General features: G+C 35.1%; 1 protein-coding gene across 1 annotated transcript in view; it reads right to left on the bottom strand.

The window, feature by feature from the left end:
* Nucleotides 1–19,921, bottom strand: part of LOC126966816 (phospholipid-transporting ATPase ABCA3-like) — a 69,138-nt gene that overhangs the window by 18,874 nt on the left and 30,343 nt on the right. Inside the window, exons 8-9 of the mRNA XM_050811071.1 lie at nucleotides 11,962–12,174; nucleotides 9,306–9,409 (exon numbers count right to left, since the gene is read on the bottom strand). Coding sequence (XP_050667028.1) covers nucleotides 9,306–9,409; nucleotides 11,962–12,174 — 317 coding nt within the window. The remainder of the gene's footprint in view (nucleotides 1–9,305; nucleotides 9,410–11,961; nucleotides 12,175–19,921) is intronic.

The raw sequence follows: 19,921 nt of genomic DNA on the forward strand, positions 1-19,921 counted from the left end.
GGATGCCTTCCTGGAAGGCAATTTAATTGAAATGATAGGAATTTTTATGGGTTCCTTTAAAAAAAGCAGCTTGTGGAAAGGTAAAAGATCGAAACACATGAAACATGGGTTACTGATCGCCCCTTAAATCTGGCGCCAACTCGGCCAACCTGACTTAAAAGCAGTAATTAAAATTAATGATTCAACTTCACACCCCGACACCGCGGCCGGCTGTAATGCGACAGGCAATATTCTACCAGCGGGAGACTCCATTGCACACGAAGCCGGCTAGATTAGCTACCACAACGGCGCCTATTCTGCCGTGAAGCAGTAAAGTGTAAACATTACTGTTTCCGTCTGAAGGGCGCCGTAGCTAGTGAAATTACTGGGCAAATGAGACATAATATTTTATGTCTCAAGGTGACGAGCGCAATTGTAGTGCCGCTCAGAATTTTTGGGTTTTTCAAGAATCCTGAGCGGCACTGCATTACATATGTAGGCCGTATCAATTACCATCAGATGAAGGTCCGGCTCGTCTCGTCCCTTATTTTCTTAAAAAAAATGGATAAAAATTTGAGGCGATGTAATAAAAGTTTCACTCTAATTATGCGAACATCAGCGATTGCTATAACTAAGTTCAGTAAACTCACATCAAAGGTGCATAAACGAGAGTGCAATTCCAGTTTTAATTTAATGGCTGCGGTGAGGTCAATGTAACATACTCGTATAGGCTCTGCGTCATCTCGGTTTTGCAATTTCAATGATAATGATGGATGGAAATTACGAAGTTTTTGTTCACAACGCCTATGACACTACTTTTCGGAATATACAAATAATTATAGTAATAAAGAGTTATTTTTATGCTTCGGATAATGGGCGTAGATCAGTCTTCAGATAAGCAGGTACAAAATCTGAGGTAAATTCGTATCACAACCTTTTTAGGTCTGTTCGTAATGTCAGTATCGAATAGCCGTAAGTTTTAAAAGGGCAATTAATTCACAAACAGAACGGCCTTGAAATGAAGATTCCCGTTTCTGCGTAATTTAAAAGTTTTGCAGTAATTGAAAAAAATGTCTCGATCTGCAAATGCGGATGAGTCTTAGCGAAAGTGGTTATTATAAAACTATTTTTTAAATAGCTCATTTACCACGAAGACAGCTAAATAGTAAAATGTTGACAAAAAAATAACAATATTAAGATTGAACGCAGACAGCTATTTGAAAATGTTTAGTATTATTTTCCCTAACACAGGTTCTGCGAACTTAAAAGGGAAGTCTTTCAAATACTATTTACTAAAAGGCTAAATTAATAAATTTTTGATTTTTTTTAATATGTTTAATAGCAGTCTTAAAGTTTGTATATAAATCGTGTACATATTCAATAGCTAAACAAGAACAGACGAAGATCACTTTAAAAATGGATTTTATTCCCGCATAATACAATGAAAATTATTAAAAGTGAAAAAAATATTAATAATAACCCTATTTTTAACCTTATTTTTTTGTAAAAGATAAAAAAAAAAAACCAAATCTCGGTTATTTGAATTTTTAAAATTTTTAGGGTATGTTAAAAAAGTGTAAAGACAAAAGTTGTAGATCTTTTTATTACCAAAAACTTAGCTATTAAACTTTCTCCCATAGGACTTACAGTTTCGCCGGAAATCGACATAAACCGTTTTTTACCCTTACACCCCCACAACATGTACGTTGCAGCAGTGTGTAAACTCTTGCTGCCCAAGCAACATAAGTAAAAGTATTCAAAATGAACAGAGACCAAAACTTTCACTTTAAATTGTTGTCGTAACTATGTCGTTCCGGTTGAAGCCAGCACTTTCTTCTTGAAGCTAAAGTTGAATCAATCCATTTATTTCGCTGTTGAGTTGGACATTGTTGTGTCATGAATGTGTATGATAATGCTAAATTTTCTATTTTAACCCAAATTAATAATCCACCAGGTTTTCGTGGTACGTATTTCATAAAAATGTATGTATTTGTTCTGTATTGGCCAATAAACTAAAAAAAAAGTATTATCATTGAAAACAGCCTACGTTTTCAATTAGACTTTTTAGTATATTTGTATACACCTCATATCTATCTTCAAATATATTATATTTATTTTGAAAACCAATTTACACCAATTACATTAATTAAAGAAAAATTTTTATTTACTCAAACATTCATCTCGCTCACAGGTTATATATAGGTACAATACAAAGTTAACGCTTTCGTGTTTTTCTTAAGGATTAGTAAGATAGATTTAGATATGTGTCATCCTTATGGATGACCAATAAATTGAAAAACAAACAAACAATAAATTAAAAAAAAAACGTGAGACCAATTTCGAAATTTTTAGACCCTTTCCCTTCCCTTCATTGAGAGAAATCGGGAGATCCCATCCCTAATGTCATAATTACGTGATATTTTCCGAGAACCCACCTTCCCCCATGTGAGATTGGGAGGGACTCGACTCGATCCCTTTTAGGTGGCTTAATTATTGGATCTAGGAATCATACAAAACGAAGTCGATTTCGCCTTTTTTGTACATGTTGACAACAATCCATTATATTTTTAGTTGAGGCTGATTATGCCATGAATAAGATCTATGGATTTTTTTTAAATAATATTAAAAAAAAATGTTAATTGATTATGCAAATATTTACCTAATTTCGTAATCAAAATTAATTCAAATATGGACGGATATAGTTTTGTTATCTATATATATAAAAATGAATTGCTGTTCGTTAATCTCGCTAAAACTCGAGAACGACTGGACCGATTGGGCTAATTTAGGTCTTGAATTATTTGTGGAAGTCCAGAGAAGGTTTAAAAGGTGAATTAATAGGAAAATGCTGCTAAATTAAATAAAAACAACAAATTTGTTTTTCCTTTGATGTGTCCATACATAATTTCTATGAGAGAATTTTTTGACGCACGGTTTGACAGTTCTGCTGTGAAACAATTTCATTACGACAGCAGGGTGCATATTTTACGAAGTAATTGTTGATGTTATGATATATTATTGACAAATTCATATAAAAACATTATTTTATCTATACTAATATTATAAAGCTGCAGTGTTTGTTAGTTTGAACGCGCTAATCTCTGGTACTACTGGTCCGATTTGAATGATTCTTTCAGTGTTGGGTAGTCCATTTATCGAGGAAGGCTATAGGCTATGTTTTTTTTTCAAAATTAGGGATCCGTAATAAATTTGCTATTTTGTAACACAAGGTGTAAAATCGAAAACCTATTTTTGCGTGTGCTGCAAAAAATATTGACAATAGAACAAAATGATGTACAGGCTATAATATAGGCAATATTTTATTACTTATAAAACTATATCTATATATTATATGGCATAACAACGTCTGTCGGGTCAGCTAGTATAATATATATATTAAATACCATACTTCTCGTCGATTTAATTTGTTACGACACCATTAAAAATACATCCTGTATTTTTGCATCAATTTAAAATTTATGATGAGATTTATGATACCAAAAAAATGACACTGTATTCGTATATTATGAATTGAACGAGGAAGATTAAAATCGAAGCCGCAAGGTTATTTTTTACCTGATCGTTTGATGCGTTAACATAAATCCTATGTCGCCGTGTTTATGATTTATTGATCGAAGTTCATTGGTAACATTTTTTTTAAATGATAATATGGGACGAGACGAGCAGGACGTTCAGCTGATGGTAATTGATACGTCCTGCCCATAGCTTTTTTAGCCCAAAGTTTCTTGCGCCGCTTCTTCTCTCTCAGAGCGTCATTTGTTTCCGAAGCGGTAATAGTATCTAGTATATTAGAAATGACATCAAAAATAATTCTAAAGGAATCGATTTTGAGAAAATAAATGCCTTTTTATGCCTTTCATAACAATGCAGTACCGCTGAGGATTCTTGAAAAACCGAAAAATTCTGGACGGCACCACAATTGCGCTCGTCACCTTGAGATATAAGATTTTAAGTCTCATTTGCCCAGTAATTTCACTAGCTACGGCGCACTGCAGACCGAAGTAATGTTTACACATTACTGATTCACGGCACAAATAGGCGTCGTTAAAGTAGAGCCATAATCTAGCCGGCATCCTGTGCAAAGGAGCCTCCCACTGGTAAGATATATGTATAGCTGCTACGTTACTGAGTGGAAGAACGTGTAAGAATATATTTATATATTGTGATTATGTTGCAGCCATCTGGAATAGGCCAGTCAATTGGAGTTGGTTGGTCAAGTGGCCAGTTCATAGAAAGCAATGAAAGAAATGGCTGTTATTGGCCGAGGAATGTACAACTAATGTTTGAACAAGATTGAAAAAACGAAAGTTAAACAAATAGACCAAGAGCCTACGACGGCCAGACCTCCATTATTTTAAAGAAGCTAAAAGTTTGTCTGTGCATGTCCCATATACTGGTAATGAACAACCAGCGGCTATAGAGTTTGGGTTGTTACTTGGGTATGTAGTAAATGTGTATAAAATATTACCTAAAATTCGTTAAAGTATAAAGCAAAATTTTAGGGATAACTTTAGTAATCTTGTTTAGTTTAAATATAGTCACTGGTCGTTAATTACCTGTATTTGAAATGCACAGAAAAACTTTCAGCTTTTATAAAATAACGACGCTGTGGCCGTCGTAGGCTCTTGGACTAAAACCCAATGTTGTACATTTTTTAAATTTCGAAATTTACCAATAAATTTAGTTAGCTAGAGATATCTAACAAGATTATAAAATTGAGAATAGATAAGACCTTAAAGTGATTATAAAATTATTAAATTTAAACGGCCTTACAAATAAACTTGGTATAAAATTATATACCTGAGAAAAAACCAAGAATATGCAAATTGTTTACAAATAGATATTTTGCTTATGATTGGTTTATTCGGACGTATAACGTTTCCCGCGTGTAATTGCAAGACAGCTTGTCATTCGGAAAACTTCACAATTATCATTGTATTGACAGTGTTGTCAGTGATATAGTCAACATTTTGCATATTCTTGGTTTATTATTAGGTGTAGGCGAAAGTGTATTAATTATTATTTGATGACTCTAGTTGTAGATTTCCGTATCGGCTTGTATTAGTCTCCGTGAAAGGCGCTATGTAAAATTGAATTTCAGACCATAATAATAAAAAATATTTTAAACTAGCTGCCCGGATATACTTCGTTCTGTCAAAAGTTGAAAATTAAACAAATTAATGTATCCCGTTATTTATATCTCAACAATAAACTACGATAACATACTTATATAAGTTTTCTTTTTCGTAGACTGCAATACTATTTCTTGATAATACTCCTTCTTATGCTTTTCCGGCCAATGTATTTCAGTTTTTAAATGGAAAATGTATTTAATGTACTTAATTGCATAAGGATTAATGATGTATTGCTTAAAATCGCTTCGTATATTATAAGCCATTATTTCTCGTAAAAAGTAAAGGATAAATAAAATGGTTATTGTGGGTGTAATCTCTAAGGGATGGACATAATATACCATCGCGGTTTTTTTGTAGACGTTTTTACAGCGTACAATACTTTCGTAAATTATTTTGATCTATCTAGTAGGGTTCAGCCAAAACGTTTGTAATGTAAGCGCAAAAAAATGTGTTTATTTACGACATCACATTAGAAACCTCTAAAATTATCATTATTTCTCTACTATATTATGCATGTTTTATATACATATACTATCATAACACTTACGAGGATGAAAGAAAAGCGTTATTGCGTTTTTCTCTTTAATAAAAAAAAACAACCTATTAAAGCCTATATATTATCTTTTCTAAATTTCGATAATCACTCTTTTTAGGTTACACTTCACAAAGCCATTCCAATCTTTCTCAAAAGTCACTGTCAAATGACATCTTAAGGAATTAGTATTAGATAGTAGTACCTAATTCTCTTTACATCTCCCACCCTCGAAGAGAACAATTGCAGGTATTGTTCGATTAGGAGCTAACTACAGTCGCGAGCAAAAGTTTGGAATCACTTACGTCGTTAGTCCTTTACTTAATCCGGGATAGCTTCTTAATAATATTGTATATTTTTATTGAAAAGAGCGCAAAGAAAAGAATGCTGGGAGAGTTTCTTGCGCCGCTTCTCTCTCAGAGCGCCATTCGTTTCCGAAGCGGTAGTAGTATCTAGTAGTTATAGAAATGACATCAAAAAGAATTCTTTTTTAGAAGGAATCAATTTTGAGAAAATAAATGCCTTTTATGTCTTTTTAAATACTGGCTTTATTTTAATGAATTCGGTATCAGCTTAAAGCTGAGTTGAGTTGAGATAGTAAAATGATTTAGTAGGTAAGCAAGATCGCGCGGAACCAATTACAAGTAAGTGATTCCAAACTTTTGCTCGCGACTGTAGTATAGGTACGACTGGAGTTGGCTTCGTAATATGGAGAGATTTGATTCTGTCTTCTTGGGTCCGGTTTCAACTTCATATATTGAACTAGATAATAAAATAAGCCTTTATTGCTGTTATTTTGAACTTATTTTTTTTTTTATGGAATAGGGGGACAAACGAGCGTACGGGTCACCTGGTGTTAAGTGATCACGCTTTTTTTGAAGATACCCATGTCGTATCGTCCCGGAAACACCGCACAAGGAAGCTCATTCCACAGCTTTGTAGTACGAGGGAGAAAGCTCCTTGAAAACACACATCCAGATGGTGGGGATGATAACCTAACTTGTGGAGTGTCGTGCGAAGGTGGAATTCGGCGGCAGGAATCAGGTTAAAAAGCTCTTCGGGACACTCCCCGTGATAAATAAATGCGTAGAAGACACACAATGAAGCGACGTCTCTACGCAACGCCAAGAGATCCAGCCGTTGAGAGAGCACTGAGTCCCCGACAATTCGAGCTGCTCTACGTTGCACGCGGTCAAATGGATCGAGATACTGGGGTGCGCCAGACCAGAGATGACAGCAATACTCTATGTGTGGCCGGACCTGCGCTTTGTAGAGCGCTAGAATGTGGGCCGGCTTGAAGTATTGCCGTGCTCTATTGATGACGCCCAGCTTCTTCGAAGCCAATTTGGCTTTGCGCTCCAGATGGCCACGGAATTGGCAATCGCTCGAGAATTCGAGACCCAGTATTCCGATACTAGGCGCGGCTTTAAGAGAAGTGTTCTCGAAGAGCGGTGATACGACAAATGGGGTGTTTTTAGTGGTAAACGCGCAAACTTGAGTCTTCTGGGGGAAAATTGGACAAGGTTCAATTTACCCCATTCCGCGACCTTCTCGAGAGAGGACTCGATAGAATAGAACTTAAATAACATAACATATTAAAAGTTTAATAGAGGTAACAAAATATCATTAACTTAAACTATCAATCTATCGTTGGCATTCGGTTGTTCTCTCCTTGTAACAGCTTGTCTTTCGACAAAGGCCTCCTCTAAGGCTTTCCACTTGTCTCTATCTTTTGCTATACGTAACTATTCTGGGCCCGCTGTTTTCTTAAAATCATCTTCCCATCTCTTTCTCTGTCTTTCTCTGCTTCGTGTGCTTTCTCTAGGGTACCATTCGGTTATAATTTTGGTCCATTTCTCTTTCTTTTCTCTCAACATATGTCCTGTCCAGCACCATTTCAATTTTCTGTATACTGTTTGAACTTAGCTATCCCTTTTATCTTATTTATCAGTACTTCTCCTTACTTCCAATACGCTTCCCATTCTGGCATATATTTATTTTATTTTGCTGCTGTTCTGTTAAGGCCCAAGTTTGGCATGCGTATGTCAGACATGGCAGGATACAAGCATTAAAAACTTTTAAAACTTGAACTAGAAATCCTCTTTAAAATTTTGTACGGTCCCAATCCTTAGCTCGTTCATTCAAGCGACTTCCATTTTCTACAAAGACTTTATCTCCCACTTCAAATTTATATTCACTCCTATGCTGATCATATTTTTTTTATTGTAGTTATGATATTCTATTGAATATACTTAAATTTATAATACCTTTTGTTTAATACGCTATTTAATATTATACTCGTGTATACCATAATGTTAATCTGACAAAATTCGTTGTATGTGTATGGGACAATTCTCTATTGTCATTGTTAAGAAGATAGACAGACGTTTGCTGTGATTAATGGCAGAATTATTCTCGCTCAGGTAAATTCTAGATTTCCTAAATGATATGTACGAATTTAAAGTAATAAATTAAATGTTTCTATTCGACGCCAGACGCCATTTAACTTTAATAAGCGCGCTGGCGTTTATAATTTATATTGTTAATATTATAACTTTATGAATATATTGCATAAAATAGATGTATTTAGAATAATTTACCTCAACTTAATGAAATTTTCAATTCTCTCATATGTTCTTAAACCAATACATACCGTACTACATAAATATAAAATTGATTCCTTTAGAATTTTTTTTATGTCATTTCTAATACACTAGATAGTATCTACCTACTACCGCTTCGGAAACAAATGGCGAGAGAGAAGAAGAGGCACAAGAAACTCTCCCAGCGTTCATTCATTTTTTTTGCGATTTTTTTAATGAAATTGTCAACAAAATAGTTAACTTAATTCAAATTCAAATATTTTTAGTTAAAGTAGGATTTAAAATCATTTATTGAATGCTAAAATCTGCCATACATTCAAAGTTCAACGGGCTTCTTCTTTTAAATATAATTTCATAACAATACATTTTATTACTGAATAGCATCAGGGCGGTCACCGCATTCATAACATGATATGATAACACATAAAGAAAGTCATTTATATTACAGTAACCATATGACATAAATGTTTTTTAGCAATTTATATGTTACTAGTTGTCCCGGCAAACGTTGTATTGACAAATAAATGACAAAAAAATTGGGGTATGAAAAATAGATGTTGGCCAATCTCAGACCTACTGAATATACATATAAGATTTCATAAAAATCGGTCAAGCCGGAGGAGTTTGGTAACAAACACCGGGACAAGAGAATTTTATATATTAGAGGTAACAATATTGTAATTATCACAGTTTCTATATAAATATTAATGTGCCTATGAACATACATAAAATATGCACATATATTGAGAGGCAACAGTTAAAATGTTTATTTTTCTCCTCACAAATGATTTAAGTTTTCTTTCGTGTTAATTCCGCCAATATTTGCTTTTAAAACAATTCGACACGTGTTTCGCCTCTACACGAGGCATCCTCAGGACGTGTTGTCTCCCCAAAATCTGGCACGAGACTCGTGCCAGATTTAAATTAAATTAAAGCAAATATTGACGGAATTAACACTAAAGACAACTTAAATCATTTGTATAATTATGGATTTCCGCAAAGTAACGCCTAATTCAATAAATTTTCTCTCCTCACCTCTATATTGATACCCATGGGCACTCCTTTCGGCTCCTCATCGTGAATTACTTGCAATAATGCATTTTTATACTCCTGGTCAACACCGTCTCTGAGTGTAATGGCTGAAACAAAAAAAAAATTATCTATGTACTGATCTGTTAAGTTCTATAGGGTCGTTAAAACTCAGAAATGGCCTCATCTAAATGAATATTTATATAGAGTGCCTCACTACGGGTTGGCTTTAAAGAAACGTCAAAATAATCGGTATAACCAAAAATGATACGAATAGTGCAACATTTTTTTAAAAGTCATTTGCGAAACATTAAATATACGGGTCACGAGATGGTAACACCACCGTATCATGCAAAACCACAAGATCATAAGGGCTTTGATGAGCTTTTTTATAGGTAATGGCTTTGAAAAATTCAGGATAAAGGCTGTTGGGGGCACAAGTGGTACGTAATAATAAATTGTTATCTAAGTTATATTGGTACACTCTCAGACAAACACTCAACACACAGAGATATAATGAAATATGTAAATCGCTGTTCCATATCAGCCATAAATATCAAGTTTATATAATAATTTATTATTAAATACAATTAAATTAAGACGATCAATATTGTTACAAGGTCGAAATTGAATGTATATTTATAAAAATTGCCAAAAACGTGCAGGCTGTAGTGACACAAAACTTACTTAACATTTTTAGGGAATCGACGGAAAATATATAAATTACGTGACACGTTGTTTGTCAACTCATAAACAAACAGTATTATATTTATTATGCACAGAACAACGTCTGTCGGGTCAACTAGTAATATATAAATATCTGGACGACCGACTCTTGCTCGGATTGTTAAGAATGTACGCAGCTTGAACAAAAAAAAACTAATAGGACATCTGGATTCGAACCGGGTCTTCTGCTTTCCGGATCACCCAATGTCCCATCTGGGCTATTATAGTCTTGTATATAGTGGCGAAATTTACCTTTGTATTCTAATGTTATTGTAGCTGTTTCTCATTAAAACACGGATAAGATATTTTAAATTGAAACCTAGCTAGATCGATTTCTCGCCCCCGAAACTACCTGTAGGATACTAAATTTCATTATAATCGTTGGAGCCGTTTCCGAGATTCATATTATGTATATATATGTACAAGAATTGCTCATTTAAAAATATAAGATTATTCGCTATTCCTCATAGTTGACGAGAGTTATCAACGCTCTTCTTAAAATATTTCCCTATTATTTGATCAATGTCTTATATACATACTGATATATACATATTACATACATTGATAAAGTCATTGTCGTATAGATCGCGATAACTTTGACCCAGATTGAAGATTTATATATTAAGATAAATAGTTCTCTTTGTTATTAATATTTCTTGCGAACGTCTTATCTCTCAATAAATTATTGATTTCTAGAGCTGTTTATGAAACAGTAAAGGAGGGTCTCATAGTTAATTATTGGTTTACCCAAGATGCAGCACTTGTTCGCGAAAACTAGTCCTTCATATAGCGTGGTATGTACTTAGATACTGTTATGCGTGTCGTTTATGTTATCAGTGGGAGGCTCCTTTGCACAGGATGCCGGCTAGATTATGAGTACCACAACGGCGCCTATTTCTACCGTGAAGCAGTAATGTGTAAACATTATTGTGTTTCGTCGGAAGGGCGCCGTAGCTAGTGAAATTACTGGACAAATGAGACTCAACATCTTATGTGTTATTAACTTATCTCAATGTGACGAGCGCAATTATTGTAGTGCCGCTTAGAATTTTCGGGCTTTTCAAGAATCCTGAGCGGCACTGCATTGTAATGGGCAGGGCGATTCAAATACCATCAACTGAACGTCCTGCTCGTCTCGTACCATAATTTAATAAAAAAGAAGTGATCAACGCCGCCCACACTCCCTCTTAACAGAGCAAACACAGGTGTCTAATGGTTTGATTGGTTGTTTTGGTTTGATACCGGGGTGTAGACCAAATGTATTGATAACTCCCAATTTGTTCGAATTAGCTTCGTCTTTCAGTTAACCGCAGAATTAAGAATTCCGATACTAGGCGAAGCTTAAGGGGATAGTTGTCAAAAAGGACACTGACAAACGGTGAAATTACTGGTGCAACTGAGACTGAGCATCTTATGTCTCAGGATGACGAGCGCAATTGTAGTGCATTGCACTCGGAATCTTTTTTTTTATGGAATAGGAGGACAAACGAGCGTACGGGTCACCTGTTGTTAAGTGATCACCGCTGCCCACAATTTCTTGCAACACCAGAGGAATCACAGGAGCGTTGCCGGCCTTTAAGGAAGGTGTACGCGCTTTTTTTGAAGGTGCCCATGTCGTATCGTCCCGGAAACCCGCACAAGGAAGTTCATTCCATAGCTTTGTAGTACGAGGGAGAAAGCTCCTTGTAAACCGCATTTTAGAGGACCGCCACACATCCAGATGGTGGGGATGATATCCTAATTTGTGGCGTGTCGTGCGAAGGTGGAATCTTTAGATTTTTTACGAATCCTACACGTGCCACTGCATTGTAATAGGCAGAGCGTATAAATTACCATCAGCTGCACCTTGTTCGTCTCTAAAACGAGGATTTTTGTGGTTAACGACAATCTGACAAAAGAAAAGATGGAAATATGCGAACATTAAACAACAACATACTCGGCATTTTAGTCTTGTTAGGCATCCAGAACTTCTTTGTGAAGGGAAAGTACCAGGGGAGCGGCACCCCGTACATTCCCGGTCGAATCTTCTCGACGTACATGGCAATAGACATGTAGAGGATCGTGTCCAGGATCAACATGAGCACCACGTGTCCTGGTCGGAACTCGTCGTGGTACGATACTTGGGAGAACAACTCGCTCCATTGCAAACCTGCGGGAAAAAAATTCTATGTAATAATTATGGATTTTACCAATGGTACTCCTTTGCAAAGGATGCCGACTAGATTATGGGTTAGAAGCGTAATGTGTAAGCATTAATGTGTTTCGTTCAGAATAGCGCCGTAGCTAGTGAAATTACTGTGCAAATGAGACAACATCTTATGTCTCAAGGTGACGAGCGCAATTGGAGTGTCGCTCAGAGCTGTTGGGCTTTTCAAGAATCCTGAGCGGCACTGCATTGTAATTACTATCAGCTGAACGTCCTGCTCGTCTCGTTTCTTATGGTCATAAAAAAAGTAGTTTAGGACTTCATATAAAAATGTCGGTCCGTGTGAAGGTCGCTTAATGCTAACATTACCTACGCGTACGATATTATTATGATTCAAGGAAATATGCCTCGGCTGTGTAATGAACTTGTTACGTTGTTTATCGGATACAGAAAATATTTACACTTGTTTGTAGGAAGGCCACAAAATATGATCGAGACATGCGATGGCTGGTCCGAGGTCATGCTCGTGAACGGGCGCCACAAGCGGTAGCGGTAGCTGGATAATGGTGAATTTAAAGATATTCAATATATTTAAATAATATATTATATAATCGCTAATAAAATGCATTACTGTATTACTCTCGTGTTACTTCTTTTATAAATTAATTTTGTTTTATTAATTGAAAAAAGGGTGAAATTTTAAGATGCGCGCGCATCACTGTAATAAAAAAGTAACAGGTTGAAGTTGGTTCCTAAAATTTTCTGACTTTGCGTCATTCGTTATTTTTTTTTGTTTTCTTCGTCCATTATTAGGACAGGCAATGGGTTCAAGCCCATACAGCCGTATTCATTATATAATAATTAGCCATTAAGCCATCTTTGCAAGATTTTTACGAAATTGTTCTTTCTAAAAACGTAGAATATCACGAGGAATAAATCATTTTAATGATTTTTGCTTCGTTAGGCCAAAGATGTATAAATTCTTGCGTGCATACATAAGTACACACACACTTTTTTTTTAATTACTCGTGTGATTTCGACTTGATTTAATTTTATAAATATAAAAGATATACAATTTTGTACTGTCATTGCTATTGCTATAAAATGATCATTATCATATTATTGTGTTGACATATTTTGTTATATTGTAAAGGAGTTGGTATTAGGAAATTCCTACCTATTAGATATTAGTGAACCTTTCTTGTGTTACTTTTCCTACTCGTTTGCATTGTACGTAAATTACTTACTTTTTACTTTTAATATATTTTAAGTTTTCTCAGTAAGTGAATTGTTGATTCTTATAGTAAATAAAGATTCTTAAACCATAAACTATAAAAATATAGTAAATCTCGCCGTTTCGGATAATGTGTGGATGGAATAATTGACGACAATTTAATCGGACAACATTTTTAAGGAGCATTCTAAATGCTGCAGTCCACAAATATTTTTTGAACTATGAAATGTTTGACCTCTTCGAAAATGTGTCTTTCGCTACAAGGCAAAACATGATAAACCATCAAAACGGATGTCCTGTACATTTTGGTGTCAATGTTAGGCGATGGCTAGCTATTTACCCAATCGTTGGATAGGGCGAGGAGAACCCATTGCGTGACCTGCGAGGAGTCGACGTATTGCCTGATTCATCCGCGGAAGAATTAAAAAAAAAGTGTGTGTGTACTCATTTATGTATGCACGCAAGAAGTTATACTTCTTTGGCCTAACGAAGCAAAAATCATTAAAATAATTTCTGCCTCGTGCTATTCAACGTTTTTAGAAAAAAAATTTTTGTAAAAATCTTGCAAAGATGGCTTAATGGCTAATTATTAAATAATGAATACGGCTGTATGGGCTTGAACCCTTTGCATGTCCTATTAATGGACGAAGAAACCAAAAAAAAATGACGAATGTCGCAAACGTCAGAAATTTTTAGGAAACTTCAACCTGTCACATTTATATTACAGTGATGCGCGCGCATCTATAAAATTTCACTCTCATCAGTTTTTCATAACGCGCCTAAAGAAGTATAACTTCAATAAGAATTATAAACGCAGCAAATGCGATGCGAAATAATCATTTCCAGCAAGAACTTTAATTAAGTTCAATTACAAAGTGTCTTAATTGTTACTTGTTATTAATTGTTAATTGTTATTACTACAAAACTGTTACTGGGTCTGAATTATATTTTACATATTTTATTTTGTTTTTTTTTTGTATTTTTTACTGGGTACTAGCTGACCCGACAGACGTTGTTCTGTATATAATAAATAATATAATGTTTTTATATGATTTTGTCAAAAATATATCATAACATCAAAAATTACTTCGCAAAATATGCACCCTGCTGTCGTAATGAAATTGTTTCACAGCAGAACTGTCAAACCGTGCGTCAATAAATTCTCTCATAGAAATTATGTATGGACACATCAAAAGAAAAACAAATTTGTTCTTTTTATTTAATTTAGCAGCATTTTCCTATTTATTCCAGCCGTTCTCGAGTTTTAGCGAGACTTACGAACAGCAATTCATTTTTTATATATATAGATTGTGTTTAATTAATTTTATGGAAATTTTGAAGAACGACCTTAAGTTTAGTTAGTTTTTTGAAATAAGTTCCTAGTTGTAATGCCTTGTATGAGAGCTAAGAAAACGGTTATGTTTTTAAAATAATCTGTAAGCAAAGGTTCATATTGCTTTTTTGGTTGTTCCTCAGGCATTTTAATGAAACGATCTAAAAATAAATATTGAAATAACATCGTTTTTTCTTCCCGCATTATTGAAAATATGGAGGGATAATCGTTCGTTTGTTTAATTTTATAAATCAAACGAAAAAGTTTGATTTAAATTGATACTTAAGAAAGAACAATGGCGAAATTTTACCTGACTATAGGAATAACCGTCTAAGGTTAGTTTTTCATTTTCACATTATATGCTGTCACGACAATGAAATCACATCCATTTTAGGTTAGATCAAGGAAAGCTATCTGTCAATATGACTGACAGCGATGATCGAGTGATCAATGAGTTTCTAATTTCTATACCTGTCACCTATGATCTACCTAATGCTAATAATACCTATCAATTATAGTTACCGCTGGTGTGTTGTTTTGTGCTTTCTTTATTTTAATAAGTAGTTTCTATTTTACATGGCTTGGTTTTGGACTTGAATAATATCTTTCTCTCGTTTTAAACTCTGAACCTCATTTTGAACTACTTCTGCTCTCCATTACCGGACTATGATATGCTCCACGATTTGGTCTAACGTACGCTGTTTATATAACAATAAACAAAATAAAATATTTTGCTTGTTTAATTAACTGCTACCTACTTCTACAAAATAATATCTTGGATTGAGAAAAAGACATTAGAAAACTAGGTAATTATTTTACCAGTTTTTTAAGATTATAAAAATGGAAGTACTTAGTTTAAAAGTCGACCCGAGCCTTAAATTCGGGCGTAGGTTAGGCACACTTTAGAAGTACCTACGACTATGGATTGCGCATTTGACTTCCCTCTTATAAAATTACTTATAAAGCTATGGACAACCAACTCTGATTTATTGCAAATAAACTGTTATTACCATTGCATCAAGTAACAAGTTTCCATTTTATATAATACTCAGAGTTGTTGACCGTAGACAGTAGTACCGTAGACGTTAGTAATTAGGTAGGTATTTATTAACTATTTGCCTATGGTTACTAGTTCCTATCCTTAAAGATTTTTGGAATTGGTGTTATTCAGTGTTATTGTTGTTGAAACATGTTAGTTGGAATATAATAGATAAGTATAATATATACCTATTCTAACTAATAGAACGGTAAAGTAATAAAAATAAAAACTTAACCTAAAAACTCAAACAAAATAATCATTTATTTCTCCATTATCCCGGTTCCAAATTAAAAATTAATAATGTCAGTAGATGCAGATAATTATAGAGAATTAATTAGTACACATCAGTTCTTGAGACGCTTCCATTCAATTTCAAATATTTTGTAGTATGAAACTTCGCCATTGTTCTTTTTGAATTGGCAATTTTTTGATTTTTTTTGAACAAAGCTAAAAAACCTTATTTAAACTCAAAAATGATTTGCTTTTGCACAATGCTTATGGAGGTTAAACTTATCACTCGTCGAATACGTCGAATTAACAATTATCTAGCCAACCACACTTGGAAATACTTCCTTGGTATTTTGAATATGAAACAACTAACTAACGCACATATTTACAAATCAATATTGATCACTCACTATCGGGCTATCACGTCGTCTATACGCTTTATATATAAATCTTTGGGTAGGATCGTATTTACACGAACGCTTTGCTCAATGCATTACACTGGGCTGAATGTAATCGCGGTATAATAACAGTTACAAGTAAGATTGTCTAGTCAACAAGTGATTTTTTGTTCAAACTTTTTCAGCAGTCTCGCAATCGATCGAAGCAGAATCGATCGGTAAAGCAGGTTAAAAGTTATTAAAAAAACCAAATATGGAAAAAAATATTTGGTAGTTTTGACCGGTAGATTTCTTATAAAGTACCGGTCCGAATTGTAGTCAAAATCTAAGTATGGTCAAGCCCAAGCCGTTTACATACATCCAAACACACACACACAGACAAACAGACGTACGAACACCTTCGTGGAAATAGTCAGGGATGTTTCCAAGGACTTAAAACGTGGAGATCTGATGAAAACTCGATTTTCGAAAAACGGAGTAAACCAATAACTTCCCGAAATTTCGTAGTACTCGTAATTGACTAATAAGACATGAAAGCCCACACAAAGCCCCCGCGATACATATTATATTAGTAAGCGGCACAGTTAAGTGATACGACCTCATTCAACAATCAATATTGATCAACATTCATTGAACCAACAGACGAATGTACTCATATTAATATACCCATGTGACTGTATGTGCTGTGTTTGTATTTAACCCTTCAACGCCACGGTTTCATATGGCACAGCGATGAAGTCCACGCGAATCGCGATAATCGCTCGGTAATCAACCGATTTGAAGTTCGGAAGAGGGATCGGCTCGTAAAGGGTTAATGCATCTACTACCGATATGACTTAAGGACCGAAAGCAATGATAATGAGAATGAGAGAGAAAAAGCCGACAGCGTATATCCTTAATCTCTGGTATTGTTGACGTCCATAAGTGGCTTGTGTTCTTAAGATATAACACATGATCGGACTTGGTACGACCGAACCATCACACGCGGTCCGGTAGCGGACCATATTCGATGGTATGTAGCATTCTCCACCCACGCTCACTGGATTGTACGATGGCCCGAAGCCGTGTTCTGGCCATCTAGCAGTTTGCGGAAGAACGTGTCGAAACCTTTCCGGCTATCACCTCACGAAACGAAGCGGCCTAAAGAAATACAATGTTCAGATATCAAAGAGAGAGCGAACAATTTAAAGCATTCGATGGATTATGGATCCTCATGGTGACTATGACAAATTAGGCATTTTGATAAGTTTAGTAAAATATGCCTTTTTTAATGAAAATAAGGGACGAGACGAGCAGGACGATCAGCTGATGGTAATTGATATGTACCGCCCATTACAATACAGTGCCACTCAGGATTCTTGACAAACCAAAAATTCTGAGCGTCACTACAATTGCGCTCGTCACCTTTAGACATAAAATGTTAGGTCTCATTTGCCCAGTACCTAATTTCACTAGCTATGACGCCCTTCAGACCGAAACACCGTAATGCTTACACATTACTGCTTCACGTCAGAAATAGGCGCCGCTGTGGTACCCATAATCTAGCCGGCATCCTTTGTAAAAGAGCCTACCACTGGTGGCCTCCAATTTCTAAATTAATATAATATGTCAGCGGCAACAACAGTGACATCTTTTGACATGAAATTATTGCTGTGAGTCAGCCATACAAGAAAGACATACCCCCTTATGCATAATGGTCCGCTAACTTTAAACAGCCGCTTAGGAGTGTTTTTCTCATTCTGACTTAGGTCAATAGAAGAAGACAGAGTGAGAATTAGCAATGCTTTAAGTTAGCAGACTATTATGAATAAGGGGGATAATATATACATCCTTAAGCCATTTGCAAGATTTACCCTTCTAGAGTACAGTGGGTGCGAACTACGAAGTGCCGATGTAATAACAGCACGAAACATAGAATTTTATTAATGGTGTGTGTGAGAGTTATGTCTGTGTCTATGTATAACTGTTTGCCCCATTAAATCGATCGATATCGATAATAAAAGCCGTTGTTACGGTTTTATGTATGTAAACGGTGGTTCATTGCCCAGTTGGAATCTATTAATGGAATTTACATATTTGCATATTATATAAATACATTTATGTGTTGTTACAGATTCGGATGTCATTAGGCATGCTTTTTATTGAAGAGGAAGACAAACGAACATACGGGTCACCAGATGGTAAATGATCACCGCAGCCCATACTCTCTTGAAACACCAGACGAATCACAAGAGCCGTGCCGACCTTATAAAGTATATGAAAAGCGTTAATAAATATTTTCTACTATTTAGTTTGGAGTTGTTAGTTTTTTCTTAGCTGCGAATAATAGCCTTTTTGGTGTGCTTTGTAATTTACAACCTAAACATGATCGGATTTTGCACGGCCGAATTATCGGTGTGTGCATTGTTTATAGAACAAATTTATTATTATTACCGTCCGGACCGTACCTGGTACTCGCCGGACCAATATCTGCGAGGCGCCCAACGGACTGTCTGATGTTGCGGCCGTACCGAATCTAACCATGTGCTTAGGTAATTAGATTTATTTCATGGTCATTCCATTTCCAAGGAGCACAAAATATCAATATAATTAAAATAGACAGTACACGCTTGAGCTATTCGATATAAAGGAGAGTGTTTTCCCGCGATTGTACGGGCGACGTAGCGCGGTAGCAAAAAGTAATGAGCTCTACGAAAGTTGGAACTCGTACGAACTTTATACTGAATCTTGTTTGTAAATGCGATAAAAGGCATAAAATGCATTCATTTTCTCAAAATTGATTCCTTTAGAATTATTTATGATGTCATTTCTAATACTACTTTTTTTTGTATAGGGACGAGACGAGCAGGACGTTCAGATGATGGTAATTGATAAGCCCTACCCATTACAATGCAGTGCCGTTCAGTATTCTTGAAATACCCAAAAATTCTGAACGGCACTACAATTGCGCTCCTTGAGACATAAAATGTTAAGTCTCATTTGTAATTTCACTACCTACGGGGCCCTTTTTACCGAAACATAGTAATGTTTACACATTACAGCTTAATCGCAGAAGTAGGCGCCGTTGTGGTACCCATAATCTAGCCGGTATCCTGTGCAAAGAAGCCTCCCACTGGTACTAGTACTACCGCTGAAATAAATGGCGCTCTGAGAGAGAAGAAGAGGCACAGGAAACTACAACCACATTTATGATGACATACATAGATTATACCATAAAGAATTATCATATCACATGATAAGTCAAGTTGTAAGTGTTTTTCCTTGAGTTATATAAGGTTACAAAACTTTAAGAGAACATTCATTTTATTAAATGCATGCGGCGTAGAAACTTTTTTTTTGCATATTCCAAAGAGTCTATATTATATTTATTGTAATAAGAGTCTAATCTTATCTCGTAATTAATAGTTTAACTTATGATAAATATTTTAAAAAAACATTGACATAAGTAAAACATTTACAGCGTCACGGACGAGTAAAAAAAGGAGGAATACTTTGAGGAAAATTAGTTTGTTTGTCAC

The sequence above is a fragment of the Leptidea sinapis genome, chromosome 11, assembly GCF_905404315.1.
Source record: "Leptidea sinapis chromosome 11, ilLepSina1.1, whole genome shotgun sequence".
NCBI lineage: Eukaryota > Metazoa > Arthropoda > Insecta > Lepidoptera > Pieridae > Leptidea > Leptidea sinapis.